The 24,999-nt window shown below is 44.3% G+C and overlaps 1 protein-coding gene across 1 annotated transcript in view; it reads right to left on the minus strand.

Moving 5' to 3' along the window:
• Positions 1-19,346, minus strand: part of LOC142956817 (glypican-5-like) — an 87,674-nt gene extending 68,328 nt beyond the window's left edge. Inside the window, exons 1-2 of the mRNA XM_076098564.1 lie at positions 19,131-19,346; positions 10,621-10,782 (exon numbers count right to left, since the gene is read on the minus strand). Of these exons, the coding sequence (XP_075954679.1) occupies positions 10,621-10,782; positions 19,131-19,311 (343 nt within the window). The 5' untranslated portion in view covers positions 19,312-19,346. The remainder of the gene's footprint in view (positions 1-10,620; positions 10,783-19,130) is intronic.
• Between the last annotated feature and the right edge of the window lie 5,653 nt (positions 19,347-24,999).

The following is a 24,999-nucleotide window of genomic DNA, read 5'->3' on the forward strand; positions in this document are numbered from 1 at the left end:
GACAAGCTGCAGTCTGACTAGCAGTCAGAAGGAGTCACTAGAGACGGACCAATAAGAGCATGACAAACAGAAGAAAATAAAATTGCATTTGATTTGTCGAGAAGTGATAGCTTCAGTTCCACCTCGGTGTCTCCTCAGCCTGTGGGGCCCCCGAGTGGGTACCAGTGTGAGGTCTGAGGTCTGCTCGCCTGCCAGTCAGACATTTACACCACAAGATGTACCCACAGGCTAGGGTTACACGGCATTACATAATGTTATTATAAAAATGATCATGCTCAGAAATACCACGGTTTAATCTTACTCTCTGTGAGATGTGGTGGTGGTGGGGGGGGGGGGGGGGGACTACAAAAAAAAGTTTTCTCAAGGAAGCAAATAAAAGAAAATTCAAAAGTTCTGTCTTATACTTCTCCAGAGCACCATGACTGGATGCACATATTTCAAAGGGATTCTGACGGGATCATTAAATCTTTAAGACATTCCGTTCTTGTTAAAAAATTGTATTTTTATTTGCCAAGAGAGTGACACAGAGCGAGAACACGAAAGAGGAAAGGAAAAAAAAAGGAGGGGGGGGGGGGGGGAGGAGTGGGAGACCGCCAGGAATAATGGAATAAAAAGAAGCGACCGAAGAACCTTTGAACGAGGAAAAACAACTACTGTACAAGTGGACTCCACCTTGTGAACATGCTCGGACATCTGGATTCAGTTGGCCTCTGGGTCCGGAGAACTTCCTTGTCTCTCCATGGCTGTAACTTCAAACAGGTCTTCCTCAATATACTGAATGTAGGACAAGAGTCCACCTTTCGTCCTCTCCACACTTCCTCTGACAAACAAAAAAACTGGATCCCCTGTTTCATTCATTTTTTTTTTGAACATCAGTTATTTTCTGTTCTCCATCAAGTTCTCTCCCACACTCAAATGTATCCGGTTTCTCATTGTGTGATAAATCCAGAACAGTCGCTGAAAACAGTGTTTTTTTTTTCTGCACTTTCCAACAGGGTGATAACAAAAAAACAAGAAACCAGCAGCTTTTTAAGTCCTTAACTACCATCGCATGATAGTCAAATGAGTTTGATTGTTCCGGCTGACCACAGTGTCTGAATCCGGATTTGACCGCACTCCATTCAGACACGCAGTCGTGGGTGGCTATCATTACATCTCACATACACTCCCATCGGTAAGCCTCTTGGGAAATGAAGTCCTGATGGACTGAGGCTATGTTGCATGAAGCAATTAACTTTCATTTCCAAGTAAGTCCTAAAAACGATGAAATTCAAAACACGTAATTGTCAAGCTATAACTATACGGGACTAAATGAACAGGCCGGCTTGGTCTGCGGCGCTGTGGGGCTGATGTGACACGCTCTCTGCTCAGAATAAACAAGGTATCAAACGGATAAAAAAGCAACAGCGTCAAAGCAGACGAGGCCTTTGTATGAGTATGAATTACGACTTTGGGATGGGGTATTATACCATATCTTTCCACCAATGCGATGCCAAAGCCAAGTCTCTGAGATCACCGGGTTTAATCATAAGAACTTATTTCCACTTTACATTCTGCATGGCAACCCAGTGTTTTACTGGCACAATTAGTCACCATGGTGAAGCTTCCACAATAACGGAGTCAAAATAAGTGCGGCGGCATGCTCTGTGATTTAAGTCCCAGCTCTAGTGTTTTTCGCCATTGCTACCCCAGCGGCCCCCTGGTTCCTCGGGCCACTCTCACGCTGAGAGAGATGCACGTGTGCGTGTGTGCTTAACTGAGAGAACCAGAGCACGGTATTTAAGTCCAAGGCAACAATGCTGGGTTACCGAATCTCAGCAGAGACATGTGGCACATGGCGGCCATCATCAGATCAACATGGCAAGTGTGTCTACAAGAGATTGTATTGATTGTATGATTAGTAGTAGTCGTAGTTCTACAGCAGTAAGAGTGGTACTTGTTGCGGTAGAAAGTTATTTGTTGATTAATATTCAAAGCCCGTATAACTAACACTTAAAAATGTCAGACTTTTGGGCCTCTTTGTGGTGGTGGTATCAAAAAAGACACACTGGCCTTGTCTTATTCTCTCTCTCTCTCTCTCTCTCTCTCTCTGTCTCTCTCTCTCTCTCTCTCTCTCTCTCTCTCTATAAAAAAAAATAAAAAATTAGATTGAAAAATTGAAATTGCTAATGTGTGGCCCTGGGACTTTTCCCGTCCTACACCAGTTGCAGAGACCGAATTTACAGGGTTTGACTGTTTCTGTGTCCTAAGTGAGACCGCACCTTTTAACAAGTGCAAGTAAGAGTACATGTACAGTATGTCGTGCATGCATGTCGGCCTGTGGAGGTGGGCGGGCTTATGTGCGTGCTGGAAGATGCGGTAATATTGTGATAATGAGGTAGCAGACACTGTTCTCATACCACGAGGCCGTGGGCCCTTCCTATCTTGGCAATCAGTCCTCATCAGCCTTCTTCTCAGGCGAAGCATTTTAATCCTGCCACAGGCTTGGGTTTCAGACAGGTCACCACACAGATATATGACACAGCGACAAATGTGTAGATTACATATCCTTGTTTTAATTAGTAGAAATACTGTACATAGGGCAATCTCACACTCGGCACTGGTCATCTTTGGTTACAGGGGAGGGCTGCAATGTCATACAATCTCCCCGCCTCTAACCTTTCAGGCAACAGTTTAATGGTAATAAACTATTAGTAAGTCAATGAATCAATCTGTTGATTCCAAGGATGCACCGATCAGACTTTTTCCAGTCCCGATGCGATACCTGGGCTTTGGATATCGGCCGATATCGAGCACCGATTCGATACCAGTGTTTAATTAATAAGCTGTACGTCTCACTGAGGAAGAGACTGGGATCATTCTTTTATGTGTAAGGCAACATCTGGCTTGACTTAAACATTGCTTTCTTAACATTGTTAAACCTAATGTAACTTATGAATATATATATATATATAAATGTACTGGATTGTTATTTATTATAATAATGGCATCCGATAGCAGTTCAGCCTATAGTCACCGATACGCGATATCGGTATCGTGCATCTCCGGTTGATTCATCATACTTGTGGGGTAAAATCATACGTCTAACGTCTAAAGTGGGAGCATGACTCATCTGTCAGACAACAAGCGCAGACATGCTGTTCACGCAATCTTGACCAGCAAGAACTCCTGCCAAAAACACTGTGACTCCACAAGCCTAACCCCACACAAATTTTAGCAAACCCCCCCCCCCCCCCCAAATCCTAATTTGCTTGTCTTGTCCTATCAGGGGGCTAACAGGTGGGATAATGAGACATGAGGGGGAGTGTGTGTGTGTGTGGGGGGGAATTAATAAGGACAGCCCAGCTATATCAAAACTCTGAAACATAAACAATTCCACAGATGCCAGGGGCGTTCGGGTGCACTGGGCTATAATGTGGCATGGGATAGGAGTGGCGGTGGAGATTGGGCAGGGGGGGGGGGGGGCACTGCTCTCTGCTCTGGCCTAAGTAGGGAAACATGATCGAAGGCAGGGGAATGAGCGGACGAGAGAAGGACGGGGACAGAGGAGACAGAGCACGGGGGCTGAGGGAGGGAGGGTTGTTCAAATGGCTCATGCCATAAAGGGGAGATGTGGAGGAACTGTTGACAGGCTGATGGACAGTACCTCTGGTCCTTGGCATTAAGGGGACCACAGGCCTATAGCGACCCCCCATTGCTCTTATGTTTATTGGTGTGTAAATCACAGTGTCTCTTTTGATATAGTGCAGTGCTAAGGAGCAGCAGAGTGTCGAACACAAAAAAGTATTTGCACTCATAGGAAGCAACAACAAAACCAACAAGTAGGAGCATTCTGACTCTTGAGTACAGCATTACTGCACATGTGCGTTCATATCCTTTTTCACATCTTACAATGACTGCTGTGTTTAAATCCAGGGATTTAGTTGTGAAATATTGTTTTGATCTGCAGATTGGAGAAAAAAAATATATAGTCCACCCAATAAAAAAAGACTCAGGAAAGAAAGAATATGAATAAAAAGTAGATTCCATGCAACAGTCAATAGCTGCCAGTGGCTTATTATTCTGCAGAGTGGAACATTAACAAGTGAATCTAAAAGAATGGAGGCGTTTTCTCTAGAACCAGGCTACATTGATGACTAACTGCCTGTGGTTTCGTGATGAATAAAAAAAGCCTTGTCAAGGTAATAAGCCGTTATATAAGTGGAAACTGAGAAAGAGACTGGGCACCAGCTTATCATGAAAAAAGGAAAGGAAAAGAAAGCATGCGTGGCCCCCGGTTAAATATTTCAGCTTTATTATGACTCAAACATACGAAGGGTCACTTATGCATCGTTTCAATTATGAGCCAAACCTACATTTTGATAAGGCCTGAGCCATTATCCTTATGCCATTGAAAACAACACAAAAAAACGCTTCAATCCATTTTGTGGGCTGAAATGAATCAAATACTAAATAATCAAGATAAATGTTTAAACAATATTTGTGAAGGACAAAGTCCATCATTAGTTCCAGAGTTTGCCGGCGATAGACTGCGGTGTGGTTGATTTAAGAGCAGACCCATGCCTGTTCATTTTGGCAGACGATACAGCAGATATCATAATCCATCACGGATCATACAAACAGGACACGGCTGGGCAGGGTCAGAACTTTTCTTTTCTCTCATTTCTTGTACCTCCTTCTCTGGAACACAACGGGTGAACGACTGTGGGATCGGTGACTAAAGCCTGCCGTGGGGACTCCTTAATGGTGTGCTGGGAGCCATAGAGGCGAGGAGGAAGAAGGAGAGGAAGCAGAGGAGTGTCTGGCACAGGGCGTATAATGAGGAGAGAGGGCCGACTTGAACGAGGGGAGTGATGAAGTGAGTCGGAGGTGAGAGACGGGAGACGGAGAGCCAACTCCCGACGTGCTTTGGGCCGAAAGTAACAGCGTGAGTCACAGAGACGTCTACGTCGCGGCGCTCATCCACTTATGCATCAGAAGCACATATTAACTACACACCCTGATCTCCCAAAGGCTCTCCCTCACAGACACGCAAGTCTGGCCAGTTTTCGGATGTGCACGCCCCCTCTCCCTCACGCTCATGAACAACACTTCCACTATTACTCTCAGCATGACCTTATTTCCTTATTAAATCCTTTGCCTTGACAACATCGCATTCGTTAAACTGCACAAAAAGGTAGATGGGTGACAATTACACCAAAAAGGGAAGTAGTCTGTTAATTGTGTTGGTTATCAGACATTTTATGATGAAGATTTTGACTGCCAGCTGCTGTCCACAGAGATGCGTGCACACAGAGATCTATATCTCAAACTTGCACACACACACACACACACACACTTTATGGCTTGTGGGATCATTCTGAGAAGGACGGGTGCAGCAGGCTCAGACAGGACACAGGAACAGGCCAGGCTGGACCAATCAGCAGCGGTAGAGCACAAATCCCATCAGCCAGGCAGACAGATTGTGTTCCAGAAAAGCCAAATTCTCTTGGACAGAGAACAAGCCCCGGGAGACGCGACTTTGTCTGATTACCAAGAAACTTCCATCAAGCTTATTGTGCTCATACGATCGCAGTGGAGACTGATGGAGCTTAGTCTACACCGAGAGCGCTTGTTGAGGCTAGCTGAAGGGCAGCATCAGAAATAGTGTTTGCAAAGTAGGGTCAGAAAGTCATCCCGTGAGGGAAGAGACGGTGTTGGCGAGAAATAAAGAGGTATTTATCTCAGTTTCATTTCGCGCCACGTCAAATGATGTGCCGTGGCGGCTGGCGGCAAGCTAATCTACACAGACCTCGTGTTTGTTTAGCCTTTGGACGCAATGTTAGGGGAGCATGGGTGGTTGGTGAGGAAGACAGAGGCTTTCGGGGAGCCAAATAACAACGACGAAGAAAAATGAGGGGAGACTTTCGGGGGCGAAGAAGAAGACGGAGATTTATTTTTGTGTTTATGGTGTATATTCTGCGGAGCGCACTCTTGGCAGCCGGGTTATCTGTGAGACATGAGGGTTCCCTGCAGCGCACATGCCAACACGCAAGCTACTGGCGTCGTGCCCACCAAAGACCCAGCATGCTCTTGTTGAGCGATAGAACTATACTCAAACACACCTGTGCACACTGACATTTTTCCTTCAACCACAAGCCCTCCCTCCGTCCCATTTTTCTGTTCCGTCTCTCCAGGCCCAACTCCCTTCTTCTCTGGATTCTCACATATTCATGCTGATGTGAGGGGGGGGGGGCAGATGAAAAGCAGAGGTAATTAGGGAAGCTTTGAGTGTGACTTGATGACTGTGAGAGGCTTTCAGCTTTTCCCCTCTCTCCTCCCGCCTTCCCTTTGTCCCCCCCCCCTTTCCCCAGCGAGTCCTGCAAATTCTGAGGCATACACATCCTGCCTTCATGTGTCATGTCTACTCAGGAGACTCGAGAGGCGTAGATAAAACATAAACACGCTCAGGACACACACGTACACACTCAAATACGCAATATATTCACCCTCGCTATTAGGTCCATAAACACGTTCTACCTCCACCCTGTATGATTAAATGAGATGTGTCGGGATGGATTCCGGATATCCTCCCTAATTTGAGCATGAGCTCATGGTGCAGCGCGATGTCATCCTGTGTCCAAGCGTCAGCCTCTAGAGCAATAACCCTGTCGGTCAAAACATCTGCACAGAAAAAAAAACATGCAGACACGAAGTGAGAGAGAGAGAGAGAGAGAGAGAGAGAGGGGGAAAAAACCCCGATAATGATGTGAGAGAGGACCGGGCCCAAAAAAAGAGATCACAAGCAAAAATAAGTGAGAGAACTTCCAGAGAAGTGAGAGATCGCAATATAGATAGAGGGATTTGTGTCTGATAAAAATAATGAAGACGAAGACGCCGCAGCCGAGCCATTCATCGTTGCTATCACTGTGTTTTTGTAGGCATGCAGACACACATGCACACAAAAACACACATAAATCATCAGCATTTTCATAATGAAGACAGTTGCCTTCACGCAGGGTGTGCTGTGTAAGCCACCCAGGAAGGTCCGCCCTGGCAGTAAAAGAGAAGACAGCGGAGGAATTTGCAAAACAGTTTCATCTGGCTTACGAACAATAAGGCTTGAGGCTAGAAATCCTTGTCTGTCTCTCTGTGCCTAGAGGGATTGGGGTTACGGGTGCACGGAGCGACAGACATGGAGAATGCTGTCTACTGTATCCTAGCAGGTAATAGGGGGGGGGGGGGGGGGGTTGAACTCAGCCACCTGAAAGTCTAGGGGGACATACACCAACAAACCCTACAGCCTTTCTGTTGTGTTTCTTGTCTTTCTTTCACAACTCGGCCTGAGGCCCTCGAGTATCCCTGAGCCTCAGGTGGTGGTTTTCATCACTTTGTCTCGACGGATGGGGGGGGGAGAGCTAATTATGTCGCCTCAATGAGGAAAGGCACCGTCCTTGCCGCGGCCTCTTTCTCTCTCTCTCCCTCGCCGTCGCTCCTTCTCAAATTAACCCGTCCCCGTCCCCCCTTTGAAGGGCACCTGAAACGTTCACTGCGCTGCACTTTCATCGATGATAGAGAGCTATCTAGGCCAGCAGCATACATCTCTCTGAAAAGCATTTGTCAACTCCCCGCGAGGACAACTTGAGCCCCGAGGTGGTCATGGTGACTCGCAAGGGTGGTAAATATTGTACATGCTCACGTCTTCGGGACACATGTATGCACACACACACACACACACACACACACAGAATAATCAAGATGCACACGTACAAAATACTCGAACACCCACATTACACAGACACACACACGCACTCACACAAACACAGATGTCATGGCCTTTAGCTGTGGGCCAGGTCCCCCTCATATCGGTGACACTAGTGATCAAATGTGTCAGCATTTTCTTGACATCTGCTCCCCAGCAGCGCGAGCATAGTATACCCAGATATTTACTCTCCTGCTCATCACTCCCACCTGTCATGTACACGCACACACAAGCAAATTGGATTGCCTGCACAACAATTTGCCAACAAGCGACCGCTGCACAAGTAATTAATATGAGGGCATATTGGAGCTAACTAAAAGTAAGGCTCCAGCTCCTCAGATCATCTAGTAGCAGAGCCAATCAGACATACAAAGATTCAAGTGACCTGTCCATCTGTTCGACTTTCTCTCGGCCAATCAGGAGGCCACAGAGAGGTGTCCAGCCACTAAGATTACTCCAGATTGGCTAGTGCGGACCAGCGCTAAACTGGGCTCTGTGGTTGACACCTACCAGTAGTCACTACCTATCAACATATGGCATGGATTAGGAGAATCAGCCTGTTTGTGTGTTGGGGTTGAGAGAGGAGATCTAAGGGTGGGGGGGGGCTGTGTGTGGGTTTTTAGGAAAGTTGAAAGGAGGGAAGATGAAGAAGAAGGCATACTACGGAGAAGGGGGTTGTTATGCAAAAATATGGAACCTGCTAGCGTGATTTAAGGCGTGGCAGTAGCAGGGTAAAAGTGGACAGCAATCTCTGGAGAATCCCAAAAGATTATTGGTGATGTAAACATTTGTCTTTGCAGCCCACAATTGAACCGGTTCCTTCATATATTAACAGAGTATCAGGAACGTTTTGCGGATAAAAACAATTATTTCAGAAATGTGGTCTGTGTTTATGGGGTCACACTCATGACATGGCAACTCCCACACATGACAAAGCACAGTAGGGCCTTTAGGCCTGTCAAAACAAAGGCAGGCCAAGGAAAACACTCACACACACACGCGGACACACTCCTTAAACACACACACACACCATCTCCTTTCGAATGGACTCGTCCTTTTGGCTAAACTTTGTCAACCAGCGGGAGTGATTTGGAGCTAAGAAGCTACAGTGGGTTAGAAAAAAAAAAAACGCAGACAGATAGGACTTTGTATGAGTTGAACGACAGACAGATAGAGAGCTGTAGAGAAAACAGTGGCCACACCATGAGAGGATTACCAAATAGATGATTAGCAACAGAAGAGCAGAGTTTTCCAGACAACTGGCTCAGCAGTGAACTGTGTGTGGTGCAATTGGATAGATAGAGTACGAACAAAAAAATAAGGCGCAGGAGAAGAAAGCTACCCACAAAACAATTTTCCACCATCCAGCGTGTGAATAACGGCACCGAGGGCATCGGCCAAAATCATATTCTCATTACTTCATGCGGTATATGAGCCACTTGCTACTTCACATTCCACTTGAGGCGCTCAGACAGCACAGAGACTGTCCTTACAAGGCCTCGTAAATTGAGGGGTAGTGACATCATCATTTTCGGCACCACCATACTCCAGTTCCCATTGTTATTCCATTGTTATTTTTCCACCGTGGCCTTTTCTGGATATGTGGAACACCTGATCTTCGTTCTCCAGACGGGCTCAGACATGAGGTAAGAAGGGAAAGATCTTAACGACGATGAAAAGGACAAATACCAGGAGCACCATTCAAACACAGCTACTTCTATTCATGTAACTGCTTGTAATGTTTGAAGCGACTGGAATTGAATATGGCGGCGGTGTTCTACAACATTAAACAGTATGTGACAGTAATATATACTGTCCAGATGACATTTACAGTTGAAACACAACCGTAACCTAATTATTTCCATGACTGTTCCACTAACCCGTTTCATTCTCTATTACATAATTTGTTCACATATCATGCGACATCCACATCCATCCTAAAGCGGGACTTAACCAACATGGCGTCCAAGCAGTCCATTGTCTTATAAAACTAATTGCATGGTACCAAAAATTCCTGTAACGCTTAAAAAACATCCAGAGCAGGTCTCCTACCCTGTGGGATGGTGTTTGGAGGTTTTTCGGGAGGGAGAACTTGGGTCTATTTCGGAAATTCTATAATTTTAAACGACACTGCAATCACTAGGGGAAGAGGAAGGACACGCTTGGGCGACTAGTGCACGGCTTGATTCAGCTGGGCGTAGTACAAAACCCTTTGGCAGGCAAAAGACCCAGTCGAAACAGGCTTTGTATCTACAGCAGGGCTTTGTTTATCCGGAACTCAGACATCTGAACTGACCAGGCTACCAAAGAGGCATTGCGACAACAAAAAAAGAAAAAATACACCAAAAAATACAAACCAAACAAGCAAACCAAACAAATTACTGTGCACTCTTTCACTTCCCAAAACTACTGTAATGTGTTCAAGGGTTCCAGTAATTGTTTTGTCCTGAGAGCAGGATTCGATAATGACAAAGCAGACCATCATCCACCAAATGCTAAAGTCTGAGTAAAAGGCTTCTGTACCCTCTTTTCCCCCGCTTACCCTCAGTGAACCCTCTTCACAGCACTTTTGCTGCCAAACCTACAGAAGAAGGGGGGGACGGGGGGGGGGACCCTGCCCAGTTCCTGACTGCACATTTGCCTGCACGCCAGCTTCCGTGACCCTGGGGGAACTGAGTTAAAAACTTTTTTTTTCCACCAAACACTGGATAAATAAATATTCTTTGGAAGAAAGAAAACAAGCACAAATGTTTTTTTTTTTTTTTTTTTGTATTGCTGCATTTGGATTCAAAACGGGTGCACAAGTTCAGGTTCAGGTCAGCATGAAGCTGGGTCAAGTTTTTTAAAAGAGCCTGGCCCCCTCAAGTCCCAGCACTTACCCTGGAAGGCATCCGAGTGGCCGGAGATGAGGTGCTCCAGCTCGTAGCTGTAGGACTGAATGTTGTGGAGGGTTTCCCTTTTCACAGCCAGCTGGTAGCTCTCCTCCATCTTCCGGGTGCAGCACGACGGACCCTGGTGCTTACAAACCAACAGATCCACATCTAGGAAAGTCAAGCAGAAACGGAGTTACGGTTAATTATCTTTCTGATTTCTCTTTCTTTTTATTTTCAAGTCAGAGGCAACACATAAAGCATATCAAAGGAAACGGAAGCTCTAGGAGAATTACCGTATCTTTCGTTTGGATGAGATAAGATAACGTCTTTTATCCTGTGAGGCAGATATATGATTCTACCCGGTGCTCTGCAAATATGTGTGAGTACATGTATAGTGTCCTGAGTGTGCACATAGATAGACGGGCCGTAACTCCATTGGGAGACAGAGGAGCCACCATGGGAGGGTGAGAAAGTAAACCAAGAATCCATCCACGTTTCCTGCTAAAAATACTGTCTCTGCTGAATACATAAATATCTTTGGCTCGTTCGATTGCACACGGCATCAAAACATACATGTGTACATGCATGTCCCATAAAAAAATGACTTACACAAGCGCACATGCACACACACACATACACACAGTAATCTGTATGAAATCACCTCTAGAACTAGACGGTCATTATAAGACTGCAGCTCAGGACAACCGCATGAAGGCAATGACCTAACTGCAAACACGGTGATCCAATGAACCGCTCAATCAGGCACAATTACATCAGCGGAAACCGAGTCCACCCCGTTCTGCCAGTGTCACCTGCTCCTCACCCTCGCTACACATATAAACACTGTCATGACATCACCGGGACTGCTCGCAATTAGCATGGCCTATTAAAAAAAATGGTTCTTTCCCACACATTTCCATGCACAGGGACATTTCCATAATGCAGAAGTCTGATATGATAACTCATTTTACAGCAGGGAGGGGGTCGGGCTGGACGGGGGTGGCTGGAGGCAGGTGTTGTAACCGGAGCCTAAAGCATGGCCTTAGGACAGACCGCAAGACCAGTGCCTCACTGTCCAAATCCCTCCATGAAACACAATAGGGTTGCATTCTCAATCCCTCTTTCCCTTTCTGCTGCCTCTGTCCCGTTTGCCTGGCATATCCCAGTGAGGCCTGGGTGTCTCTTAATTACCCAGCGAGGCTCCATTTGTTCCCATCCCAGAGCCAGGCGAGTGAAGTCATAACTGGCTGTCCTGCCCCTTACAGCTCATTATCTCCATCTCTGTAGCGGTTCCACTTTTTATGTTTGACACCGTCTCCCTGTCGACACCGTTTCCCTGTTGACACTGTTCCTGTTTGTCTTTTTGTGTGTGGAGGGATACCACTCTGTCGCTTACCTAGACCATCAATATGTCAAGTTTGCATATGAAATAAAAAAAATACAAACGCGTTTGTTTTACATCTGCTACTTCTCGATGTACCTCTCCTACCAGGCTTAACAGAGCTCTTTTTCAAATTTGATTGATGGGTGTGATATAAATGAGAATCTGTTTAAACATACAAACAATGGGAATTCACAGGTCTCAGCACATTAACATGAACTCTTCAGTTATTCATGACATCTACAGATGCAAAACCGAGTAAAGCGATTCAAGAACACCTTTTTACTGGGCAAGTGCAACAACAAACCAGAAATGCCTTCTCTAGAAGCTACAGTGTCCAACAATGACTATTGTTTAGGTCACTCAATAAATAAAAGTGCACGCACAAGCTGATTCATGAAACACATTACCTAAAAACGAGCTCAACTTGTCCTCTCAGGATAGTGATTAAGTCTTAATAAGGAACACTTAGCTAGAAATTCATTTATTTCATTTAAATTCAATTAAAGTGTAATTTATTAGAGCCCAATACTTCCTGAACTTGGCTCTTGGAAAGCTGTAGACTAGAAGGGAAACGCGTGCCACTTGTCAAATATCCGATGCCTGTTGAAGGCGTGATGTACTGTCTTGATTCTGCTTTAATGTTGTTATTTCACCATATTTGGTGTGCGCCCCCCCCTCCCCCCTCTGTCCCTGACCCTTGTTCTCCTCCCCGGCTGGCTCTTTCTCTCCTTTGTGTTTGTCTGTTATCTGTGATATGAAACTAATATCCAGGGACTCACGGTGGAATCCGGCCTGGCCTCTCCGTCCCTTGCGAGTAGCTGCGTGGAGTAAGTGATACTCAGAGAGACTTTGGCTGTTAAAGCCACCACAGCAGTCGGGAGGACAAGCCGACTGTGTCACCAATATACCACGCGACTTTCTGGACTCATCAGAAGCCGTGTCACTATTTGTGTTGTCCGACGGGAAACATAATGCTGAGTCCACTTTTTAAAAAATCTTTTACATACAGTATATTTTTTAGTGCCGTCTGCCTGAAGGGTGAGCTAAAATATGTATTCAGGAGTCTTCCAAGGACTCTGAGAGTCATTGAAGTCTACAATGTAGGACACATCTATTAATATCTGACTGCCTTGTTTATAATTTAAACCATACTTCATGTACGTCTTCAGTATACACCGATCATACAACTTGTAAAAGGCATTGACTTCTCCTTAAACTTACACGTTTCATTGTTAAATGAAAGTAAAGTATTTGAGGTGTTGAGGGTTTTAAAGTTTTTTTTGATAACTACGTAAAAAACAAACAAATATCTGCGTTGATTGTTGTCGTCAAAAATGTAGTAGGCAGTATCGGTTTTGAACATCTGGACAATTGTTTCCCTAACATTCTGTGCAAAACTACTCAAGCTCTGTCAAATTGCTCGGGGACCATGACTCAACAGCAGTTTTTGGGTCCTGGTTCAAATGTTTGATTGCGTTGATTGTAATGGTCTCTGACTCAGATTAGGTCGTTGCTTTTATGACATTCCTGCATGGATTTGGCTTCATGTTTGGATTCGTTATCGTACTGGGAAAACAACCCAAATTGTTAGTTGAATTTATTTCTTTTCCACTCTGCCATAAGGTTATTGAGTGTAGCGTCCGATAAGAGCTAAGGGTCCCTGTTTACTTTCTAGGTTTACCTTGCAGTGCCTTGTTCTTGCATGCATCACATAACTGGTCATTTTCAACACCATTGTTGTGGAGTTTGACTCCATGCTGTAGTTTTTGCCAAGAAATGATCAAATTAACGGTTGGACCCGCACGGGCAGCTAGCTGTGCCAGTGAGGATTAAGGTGTGTCATTACTGTAAATGCTTAAAGGGACAGTTAACCCCAAAATCAAAAATAAAATAGTTTTTGAGATTTTGGGGTGAACTGTCCCTTTAAGCAATAACTTTTTTTCTGACAAGGTCACACTACCTGTGCCCACATTTTAGGTGAAATGGTCAAAATAGCTGTGTTTTTAATATGCTGAAAACGTGAGAACAGATAAGTGGCAGAATATGAGGGTCAGCACTTTTGTAGCAGCATTTGTTAGTGATTTTATCTTATTTTACAAATTTCAAAGTTTCTCAAGAACTGTTATAACATGTTATTTTGTCTACAAGCTGTACCTTATAATCTGATTCCAAATAACAACTCTTGGCTTTAATGTGACTCAACATAGACTCCAATGGGCAAAGAAGGACAGAACTCTACGGGTCCGTTGTAATTAGTGTCCAATGTGTGTGCCACTCATTCTGCCTGGCTAAACCTTAACACACTTTGCTCTCCAAATTGGACGTCAACTCTAAATCCTAATTCCCCTAATCGTCCTCAGGTGACAAATACCTCTGGAGTAATTTGCCGTATTAAAGTCATGGCTCGGGGAGTCTTGCCTTGTTAGCCACAATCCCTTCAGCAACACCTCAGTGCCCTTCATTGCACAAGTCAAAACTCCTAAAGCGGAGAAACTCCACCACTGTATAATTACCCCGCTGGCTCACATGCCATTCTCGATATGCGGTGCTACAGTAACAGAGCAGAATGCAGCATACTGCAGAGAAGATGTTGAGTTGAAACTTTCCTTTTCAAACACTCCTGCACTCACGAAATTATTTATAAACTGCTCACGTCTCCTCGATACGGTATGGAAATTTTTGTTATGATTGGGAATGCGTTGATGACCGTGAGGGTTGCAGTTTCCTGATGCTGCTGTTTTGATATTTTTCGGAGAACAAGAATAACTTTGTTGGAGAGTGGGCAATTAATGCAGTTGCCCTTCTCCTGCCTCAGGAAGCCGGTTTCACTTTGAAGTTGCCAGATCCTCTGAACATATGGGATATTTACTCGATACAGATTTGCAGTGTTTTGGATGGACCGCGTTGAATGAAAACACATCTCAAAGGGTCTCTGCCGCATACCTGCATTTTTTTGGACAACCTTGAAACTCAACTGGAATGTTTAGCTTCCCCAGACCCACGTGCTGCCGACAGTGATTGGCACCGGGTCCGAAGCCACGCAAAGAGGGCAGAGGTTGGTCGGACAGAGCTAGAGGAGAGAAGTGCAGGGCTGGTGGGCAGATAGATGCAGACCTGATCAAGCAGCGTCGTATCAGAGGGGTGCTCGGCCTCGGACTGGCAGAGCAATTTTGACAACATTCAAAATAATCTGCTGAACACTGCCTCTCAGAAAGCTCCCCTCTCATGTAATACTTCAATCCCTAGAGCGCAAAAAAAGGCCCATCTTTTCTAAACGGTAATATTATTGGAGAGGTACTGCAAACGATGTACTCTACTGACCTCAGCCTCTACCACGGTAGCAGGCCGGGAGGGTAAGGTAGCACGCAATCAACTGAAACGCAAGACAGACTTAGGCTGAAATCCAATAAGAGATGCCACGTAGAGACTAGAGACTGACTCAGACGGAGTAATCAGCTTCAGACATGGGGCAACACCGGTAAGGCTGGAGGGTTTTTGGGGTGGGCTGGAGAGAGAGAGAGAGCATCCGAGGTGCTTGTCAGTTCAATAAGCTGAAAAAGAAAACACAGATGCTCAGTGATTTTAAGTGTGCATGGCGTACGGTGGGTGTGTGTGTGCACCATGTCCCTGCTCAGTGAGAAAGGGCCTGCTTTAAAAAAGGGAATAAAAAATAACTGCAGCCAATCAAAGAACACGCCGAGCTCCGAGAGCTTGCCAAGGCTTTTGATGCTGTAGCTGGTTAAGGACGTGGCGACATGTGATAAAGCACTGTGATCCCCATTCCCTCGCTATTAACACATGACCCTGCTTGCCTTGTATTTTCGAGATATGAGACACTTTCTCTTTCACTCTTAAAAGAGCTGTTAATGACTGAGCACAGCAGAGAATGGCAGTGGAGTAATAGGTTCAGCAAAGTGCTCCGTGTGTGGTATACGCAAGCACGATCAGATAAGCCAAGCTCGAACAGATAGTTTTTAACTTGAGCTGGAAAAATAGGTTGATCATATCTGAGGACATTATCTAAGGAGCCAGCTGGAGGATTAGTGAGTCCGTGAGCAGCACCGCTAGCTGCCTGCTTTCCAAAATGATCTATCTCCGAAGGGCTATATCAGCACCCTGCGGTAATCTCAAAATGGAGCAGTTGGCTGCGTACCGCCGTACATAAGCGGTCGTAACTCTTTCGGAATAATCACAGGATAAGCAACCGCATGTCTGATTATCTAAGTTCCCTCGACACTGAATCTGGCGAGGAGATAAAGTTGCTCTTTGTAAAGTGCGGCCCAGGGAACAAACGCTTCATGCCTGGAAGACAAATGTTTTTAGTCTGAAATGATTCAACACAAGGAAATACAAATCTATCAAATTGGAAATAAATAACATTAAGAGTAGGAATAAATTCAGACGGGACTTTTATTTGGAGTGAGAATTATTTTTACATTGAGCTGTTGCTACAGTTCTGTATTTTCCTACTTGCTTAAGTAAAGAAGCTCTTGATCATCTTAAGGCACTATCACTAGGTGTTGCACTTCATGTTTTCGTAGGATACCAAAAAAAAAAAAGAGATGTTAAATAAAATATCTGTAGCGTAGAATAGGATCATGTCCAATTGGCTGGCTCTAAAACTCCCTGCTGCCACACTCCCGGCGCTTAGCGAGAAATCAGTTCAGCACACACGAATGAAACGCAGCACTGTATCCGAAGAAAAACATCAGACTGTGAAAAGGGCTGAAGTTTTGCCACTTCAAATTTCAAGAGTTGCTTTTATTGGCATTTGATCTGAGAGCCGAAGCAGAGTAGCATAATTGTGTACACACACCCACACCCACACACACGCACACACACACACATACACCACATCTCACACTCTCAACACCCCCCCCCCCCCCCCCCCCCCCCCCTCTTCCATTGGTCAGCGCTTTGAAGACAAGATTGCGCCTGACCCAAAACAACCTCTCTGGGACAAGTGCAAATAAAAACAAAAAATACGATAGAAGCCCTAAATGTACTGAAGCTACAGCCATGTTTGATTAGCTGCTGAGGGGACGGGACAGCAGAGTGCGAACGCACAGAAACGCAGTTCAACACACCTTCTGAACAAACACAAATATTCATATCGATTAATAGTTCGGACCAAAGAGCCCGCATTTATGTATCTGGATCATACCTCCCACATTTTTTACAAAAACGTAGATAGAAGGCCTCAGAAATAAGATCCGGAGGTGGGGGAAGCCATTAAAAGGAAAGACTATTGCATACCCTTCACACTGTGTGAATGCTGCTGTTCGCTCACTGTCAGATACAAATGCTCATCAACAGCTGCGATTGCAGCCTGAGATTCTCACATTTACCTCCTGCCAATGCTGTCTGCAGCCAGTAAAAGCCAAGGTCCTTCCGTTGTCTTTTAAGAGCGAACCCAAAACTGTACCGCGCGCGGTGAAATTGACGTCCCCTGTTGCTAGTAGTGACACCCCGCTAAACAAACATATCGAATGGTTTGGATGCATCTCTGGGTATGTTTCCCACTCAGCTGTCTGTCGCTCCTCTCCCTGTTAAAGCTTGCAGACTCAGACCGGGTGATACTTAAGCTGCCACCGACCTGCATGTGACACCATTGCTGCAAGGATTCCGGCCGGTCACATACTGTAGATAGCCGTGCACTCATCGACCGGCATGGGAGTATTTGCCAGGAAAAAATGCACTTAAATCAGAGACTAAAAGGACTCACAATAAAGGAAAATAGAGTTAAAGGTTTAAAAGACTAAAAGTAAAGGACAAAGGCTAGAGAACGTCATGATGATGCACACTGAATAGCTCAATTTCTTGTGTTCATATGACAATTAAAATGGCCCCACGTTGGAGAAGCTCTCTTACTATGCTTGCAGAAAAAGACTTTCAGGCAAACCTAGCATAGTTGAACCAAAGCCTAAACCCTCTAAAAATGCATTTTGCCTCCAAAAACAGATTTGGAACCAATGTTTATTCTGGTAAAATAACTTCTCCTCAGCCTGCAGGAGGAAAGCACAAACCACAAAACCTTCAAGGCATTTGAAGTTACTTCCAAGCATCGCTCTGACAAAGAAAGACAATTGGGAGCCGCAGAGGAGCTGAGAGTGAACTGTGGCCCCTGAGCTCAAGAGCACGGACACTTCGGGGCCTTTGCCAACCCACGAAGCTAAAGAGGCCAAAAAGAGTTTGTGGTGTCTGACTTCTGCAAGTCAATCTGAAGATTACAAATCAATCACTGGCCCCTGTGTGGACGCAACATTGTCCCCTCTTAATCCACAGAGATTAAACCATGCGAGACCGTTGCATCACACTTTGCCTTGTTCTTGCTCAGAAACGGCCGTCTCAGCAATTTGTGAACCCGCCGGGCAAATTACACTCTGCATAATAATTGTTTAATCTCTCCAAACAGCCCGCTTGCATGATAAGCAGCAGGGTGGAACGTGAAAGCCGCAAATTGTGGCAAACATCAAGAGGCGCTGACCCTTTAAACCAGACGGATGAGATGTTGCCTTTCTGCTGGCTGTCTTGAGCATGTCATATTGCCCGGACCTGGACCATACCAATGCACATGATACATGTTTTTGACAATGGACCGACATGATGCCTGGAATTTACTCAAAAAGGTACTGCCAAATACATACGTATCATACAGACTTTACTTACTTTAAGATCATTTTAGAAACACACATCATAACCAAAGAGCATTCCCCATACCCAACATCAGACGGATACTTAACGGTCAACCATTTAAAAGGTGAGAGACAATGTCCCGAAAGTGAAGACAGAGACAAACATTTCTGCTCTGTCTCTCAGCCTTTCACTCTGTTTGCTGTCACTTGAGTGCAGTTTATGGGAGACGGACCCACGTGTGCTTTTGACAGAAGCACCGAATAGTTAAAAGCATTGGACATTAATTAAAAGACTGTCGAGGTAGATATTTATAACTTTTCAACACATTTGCACATCTGTTTGCTGAAATCTGTAACATTGTATTTAAAGCTAAATGTGTGACATGTGTCTGCGGATCCACTAACGAACCGTGCACGTTTTTGCAGTGCGCTTTATCCAAAGTGCTCCTCACTGTTGAGGCGCCAAAAAAAACCAAAAAAAAAACCCGCTGGCTCACCTCTGCCAGGTGTCTCCGGCACGCGGTTCGGCGGCCCGACCTGCCGCAGCTGGAAAGCGGTCCTCACTTCATGACAGCTGTACGCGTCCGCGCCGATCACGTTCACCGCAAGCACGAGCGCGGACAGAATCCATGCGGACCCGCAAGAAGAGTTTACGCGTGGGCACAATCCTCGGGACATTGCCGCATCTCCCACCAGGTATCCCCGTGGACAGCCTGTACTGTAGCCCCGACTGCGTGAACTGTGTGATGCTGTTGGAGGTATAGGCGGCACTCGAGCACAATGAAGCGACGATGACTTTAAACATCTGACAATCGTTTCCGTCTGTTTTGTTTTTTTCACATTGTCGGTTGAGATGAGTGGGAGCAGCGCATCACGGCAAAGGTTTTGGGGGTCTTCCCTCGGACAGAGGAGGAGTGGTGTGGGCTACAGCCAGTCCGTCCCGCGCGCAACACTTTCGCAGTGGTCGACTGTCTGCATGTCTGCTTCCAAAAGCCTCTCGCGCGCACTCCCCTCCCTCTCTGTTTACTTCAGGTAAGTGCCCCAACTAAAACACACTGCTACCCCTATAGGGACTTGCAGTGTCAGTAGCCGTATGACATCATGTTTAAACCCCGACAACTAAACATTTCCCCCCTTTGGTATTATTACAACAAACAAAAACTAAATGCCCCATGAATATTTTACCCACAGCATCATAACTGAAAGTGTTGTTGTGACTTATTTTGTGCCTTTATAGCAACAATTGAATGTAAAACCAATATTGAATCATTACAAAATGTAATTTCAAAACCTCACTTTTACTCTAAAAGTTTATTTTTTTCTGTTTCTGTTTCTTGGTTTGTTTCTGTTCCACAAAATAAGGGAGATATTAACAGTGACTGCGACAAGAAGTAGGATTATATTCAAAATGTTGAGAGGGCATCAAGTTGCTACATGGTTCTCCTTCTTCTTTATATATCAAGATTTAGGATGAAGAGTAAATGAATTGAAGGCCAAAATACTTTTTTAAGGCAGATAATTAAATATGCACGCTGGTTGGGGTAAAACAGGACAGGATATTTTATTTATTTTTTCAGAGTCTGGTCATTGTGGAGTTGCAACACTCATGTGCATTATTTTTGCTTTAACTGTATAGCCATTACCGCCATCTACTGGCGAAAAATGGCTAGTAAAATCATGATTTCTTTTTCCAGATTGATTTGCATGTCACATTATTACACTCCTAAAGTGGAGAGTCAAGTTTTCTAAACCGATTTTTACCATTTGTGGTGTGTCCCATAAGAGGTTTTGGAAGGTTAATATAAATTTAAAAAAAGATCAACTGTCATAATGAGACATTCTTCAGATTTAGTGTTCAATAATTTAAATAAAAAATGTAGACAATACACCCAGAGAGAGGGCACTGTAGGGCATGACCCTTGTGAGAATTCACACCTGCAGATTACGACACTACAGCAGACATATTACCAACTATGATTTATATATAAATGTAATCAGCCTACAACGCAATGTTTTCCAACAAATAACTGTTTTCATTTGAACTGTTTTTGTCATGCAGCATGACAGGGCCACTTTACATGTGTCACACATTGAAGTGTTTTGCAATCATTTTGAAAGTCTGTCGCCACATTTCCAATTCTCACTTCATACTGCAGTTGCTTTAAACATTTTATGTTGACATACTGCCCTCTCCTGGACAGATACGGTACTACACCAGTAGTCAGTTGGAAGCATAGATTGTAGTTTGCAAGCTGCTTTATAATATAACTTTTTCAGAGCAGGCAGAGGAGAGTAGATTGTTCTTATTTATTTAAGTAAGCCAAACAAAACAAACAAAATAACAAAGAAAACTCCTGTTTTACGCTGTCTCACCTGTGCTGGTAAAAACTATATAAACCCACCCCGGTGCATGCTGGTCCTATCTATCTACTCCTATATATAGCCACAGGTGCCCACAGTGTTTACCCAAACAACAAAAAATAATACAACTAAACAAATAACTATTAAAGAGAAAAAGCAATCTTAATATATCAAACCCTAATAAAATAATTAAACAATACCACTTATTAATTAAATAACAAAATACTAATATCAAATAAATAGCTCCAACAAGGTTAACATTTAATATGATAGTAATTAGTGTATTGCCGCTGTAGTTGGTTTGTAGGCCTGCTATGGCAGAGATTTCCATTCCTACTGACCTATCGGGAACTATTTGAACAAAGAACCTCCCATGATGGCCATAACACACAACAACATAAGAAACAGCTGCTGCCACAATAAACACATCGAGCTTTAACAGGGAAAAGACTGACTTAAGCACTCTGTGCTTCTTCCAGTGGTTCTGAGGCAAAAGCAGCCGGGCACCTGGTCTCATAGAAATAAATTAAGGGTATGTTTTTTTTAATTACTATTTATTGGGCTTTTCTGACTTCATGATAGTAGCTGAAGACAGGAAAGGACGAGAGAGAGAGAGAGAGAGAGAGAGAGAGAGAGAGAGAGAGAGAGAGAGAGGACGACTTGCAACATATGGCCACGGCCTCAGATTCAAACCCCGGCCGTGTCAGTAGCCTCATGTGGCGCCCACTCCACCAGCTGAGCTACCAGAGCGCCTCAAAAGTCTGAGTTTACAGGTCTCACGTTTGTCTAGTCCAGGGGGTTAAAACTGTGTAATCCGCGATGCCAGAGCAGGCAAGTCTTGTGGGGACACCTGTAATACCTACAACACTAAACTAATAGTCTCTAAAACTACATAGATGTTCTAAAGTTAAAACTGAGAGGCCTATATTCAGTAATAATGTCTCTAACAACTGTAAGTACAACAGACTGGAGCGATGCTCCACAGTTTCCTCGCTGTACTGCCTGAACCCATTGGCAAAAGGTTTCTACTATTATAAGGCTTTCCAGTAGAGGATGCTCTTGAGCTAAGTATAGAGATCACAGATGTGATTCTGATTAACACATGTGATTTCTTTTTTTTTTTTTACTGCAGAAGTAAAACACAGCATCAGATCATCTGGAAGGGGAAGCCTAGTGACTGAAATCTAGCCTCTGTAGAAAGGCCCAGAGCAGTCTGTCAAGCTGTCTGTGTGGGTACCACATCCTCCCTGGCTAGTTTGGAGGCACCAGCAGCAATGGCTCATCCTGCTTGTCTTATTTAGCATCATCGATATAAGCTGGGTCAAAGGCTATTATGCCAGATATAAGCTATTGGAGCAAGCAAAAGACTTACTAGGGGCAGTTCATGAAATGATTCTGAGGCAAAGCACAGCAAACTATTTATGAATCAATGTAAGTACACATTTTATTTTTAGGTATTGGGCCAGATGTCTGCTTTTCTTGCCTATTAGCGAACCCAAAGCTATCTGGGAGACAGCTGCTGGATGAGAGATCTCACTTCTGCACAACACCGATGTGGAGACAGCATGGACGGTCAGTTAGAAGGGGCTGTGGCTGGCTAACGTGGTTTGAGAAAAGGATAGTTGAAAATCCCAACTAGGCGTTGCAGCTAAAGTTGCTGTCAGATAAAACAGAGATGCATGGCTCCAGCAGGACGAGTGATATGAACATCATGTATACAATGTCTGGATAACAGGAGAAACAAAACTCCAACCATTCAACTACTGTTAGAGGTGATTATCAACTTTATCAAAGTTATGCCAACAGAAATAAGCATAAACAACTTAGGCAAGAAGAAAAGGGAGCCATTGGGCATGCACATGACACAGACCAAGCAAGAGGAGCTAATGAAATAGTTTTATTTTGTTTTTAACTTCTTGCTGCAAAGGTAATGTTAATAAGTTTGAATGAAGCCATATTAACTAGCAGAACCAATCTTTTTCTGAATAAAAACACTCGACCTGCCACAACCCACCACCTCTTGAGCCTACAGACCACGCTGACGTTAGCTTCTCGCTTTAACTAACGTTAATACCGAGCTAACGCTAACTGCTAGCCCCAGTTTGTTGTCACTCTTAGTACTATTAGTAAATACAGTCACAGTTTACGTTACTGGCGTTGCCAATTTACCGGTATGAGCATCCGAAATGATGGAAGGTGAGCGGGGGTAAAATTACGTTTCCTGCAAAAACGTGTGGTGCACTAGTGTCCAATTAACATCAAACTTAAAATACTAGTTTTAAACAAGTCTAACTATAGACTAAATTTGCCCGGAATTCTTCAGGGTCGTCTTCACAAACTCATGTCTAAACTGTCTCAACAGAAATGTCAAAATAACAACACTTAACGGCAAATTGGGGGTTCTGGGTTGCATTACGGTCCTCTTTTATTCCTTCCACTCATCCCAGCTAACACCCCTCTGTTCTGTTTTTTGTATATCTTTAGTGGTCCTTAAAGCAAAGTAGAGCTTTCTCACAGTGGACATTTTGACTTGTGATAGCAGCAGAAGCACAAGAGGAATTAATAACATTCAAAATGGCTAAATTCCATAAAGTGTCATAGAGTAAGAGTGAGGCCAGCATGCACAATACCGGGGAAATCGCTAAGTGTAATACAACCGTTAATATTAATAAATACACCTGTGCTTTTCCTTTTATGGCATGTCACAATGTCCGAAAGGAAGAAAGTCATCACTGATATAAGAAACCACAAGCCATCATCAAAGTCATTACTGTATACATTAAATTGCCCACAGTAAATATTAACTTATTTACAAATGCAACAGCAATACGATCAATAGCCACAATTATGTATGGTTATGTATGTTAAATATTCAATGTACAGTAGCCTACAGTGTGTGTGTGTGTGTGTGTTGTGGGTGTGGGTGTTTTATTGTTATATTTTGCAACTAGGACCTGTGTTAGGATCCAACTATTTCAGGGGAAATAAAAACAGTGATATCTTTCTTTCTACAGAAAGATGTACAGGCTACAACAGACACTCCTGATCAGTGTCTCTGATGTGAAGAGAAACGATAATCGTTTGAATGTTGTGTGCCTGAAATACATGAAATTCAAGTGTTGGTGAACTTGGTCAGTAGATGGCACCAATAACCCTTGTTTTGAGAGTCCACACTCAGACACCCTTGATGCTCATACAGGCAGGTTACGTTTTCCTGTAGAGGTACCATTAACATAGTTCAAAGTCTGGTCAATAGGAGGTGACAAGGACGTGTTTTCTGTCACGTGTCTGAGGTGACCGGATGTTGCTATTGTCTCTCCAGTCAAACCTTATTTCAAATCATCAGTCATCAGTCACCCCTAGCATCCTTCATTTAACCATATGATCATACGATTATGAACATAAATGCGGCACTTCCGATGCCAATTAAGCCCGTCCAATCCTTTGACTGCGGACGAATAAAGTGGCTGCTGTAGTCATGACAAGGGATCCTTCATTCTGTGTGCTCATGCTGTGTCCGAGTCCAGTAGTTAGTAGACAATCTCTGGAGACTTTAGCCCATCAGTTCTGGCCCTCTAAACCGGGTATTTAAGGGGCTTACAGGGGGTTAAACCCCCAAGATTGGAGCCCTCAACCGCCCGTTTGAGAGATTACGCTCTTCAGTCTCCCATTTTCACCTCTCTGTTTTGGCGGAACAGCGGGAAGTGTGGAGGGTGGTCATTAGAGAGAGAGAGAGAGACATGCCTCAGCTTGACATCTCAGGAGGGAGGAAGTGGTGATAAATGAGTTTGGTGAAGCTCGATTAAGTAGAACATTGCCACATGCTGGGCAGCTGAATTCTAAGGAACTTGTGTATACAATTTTGGTCAAATATATCTCCAAGTAATTCAGAAACCCCTAAATAGGGTAGCTTGTAGATTGAGCAGGAAAAGGAATACGTTACAGTGTACGTGCATGCATACATGAAAGGTGGAGTGGTCAAATGTCTGCAGAGCACCGGTCAGA

Source organism: Anarhichas minor, unplaced genomic scaffold (assembly GCF_050575085.1).
Source record: "Anarhichas minor isolate MPS153535 unplaced genomic scaffold, ASM5057508v1 ptg000024l, whole genome shotgun sequence".
NCBI classification, from domain to species: domain Eukaryota; kingdom Metazoa; phylum Chordata; class Actinopteri; order Perciformes; family Anarhichadidae; genus Anarhichas; species Anarhichas minor.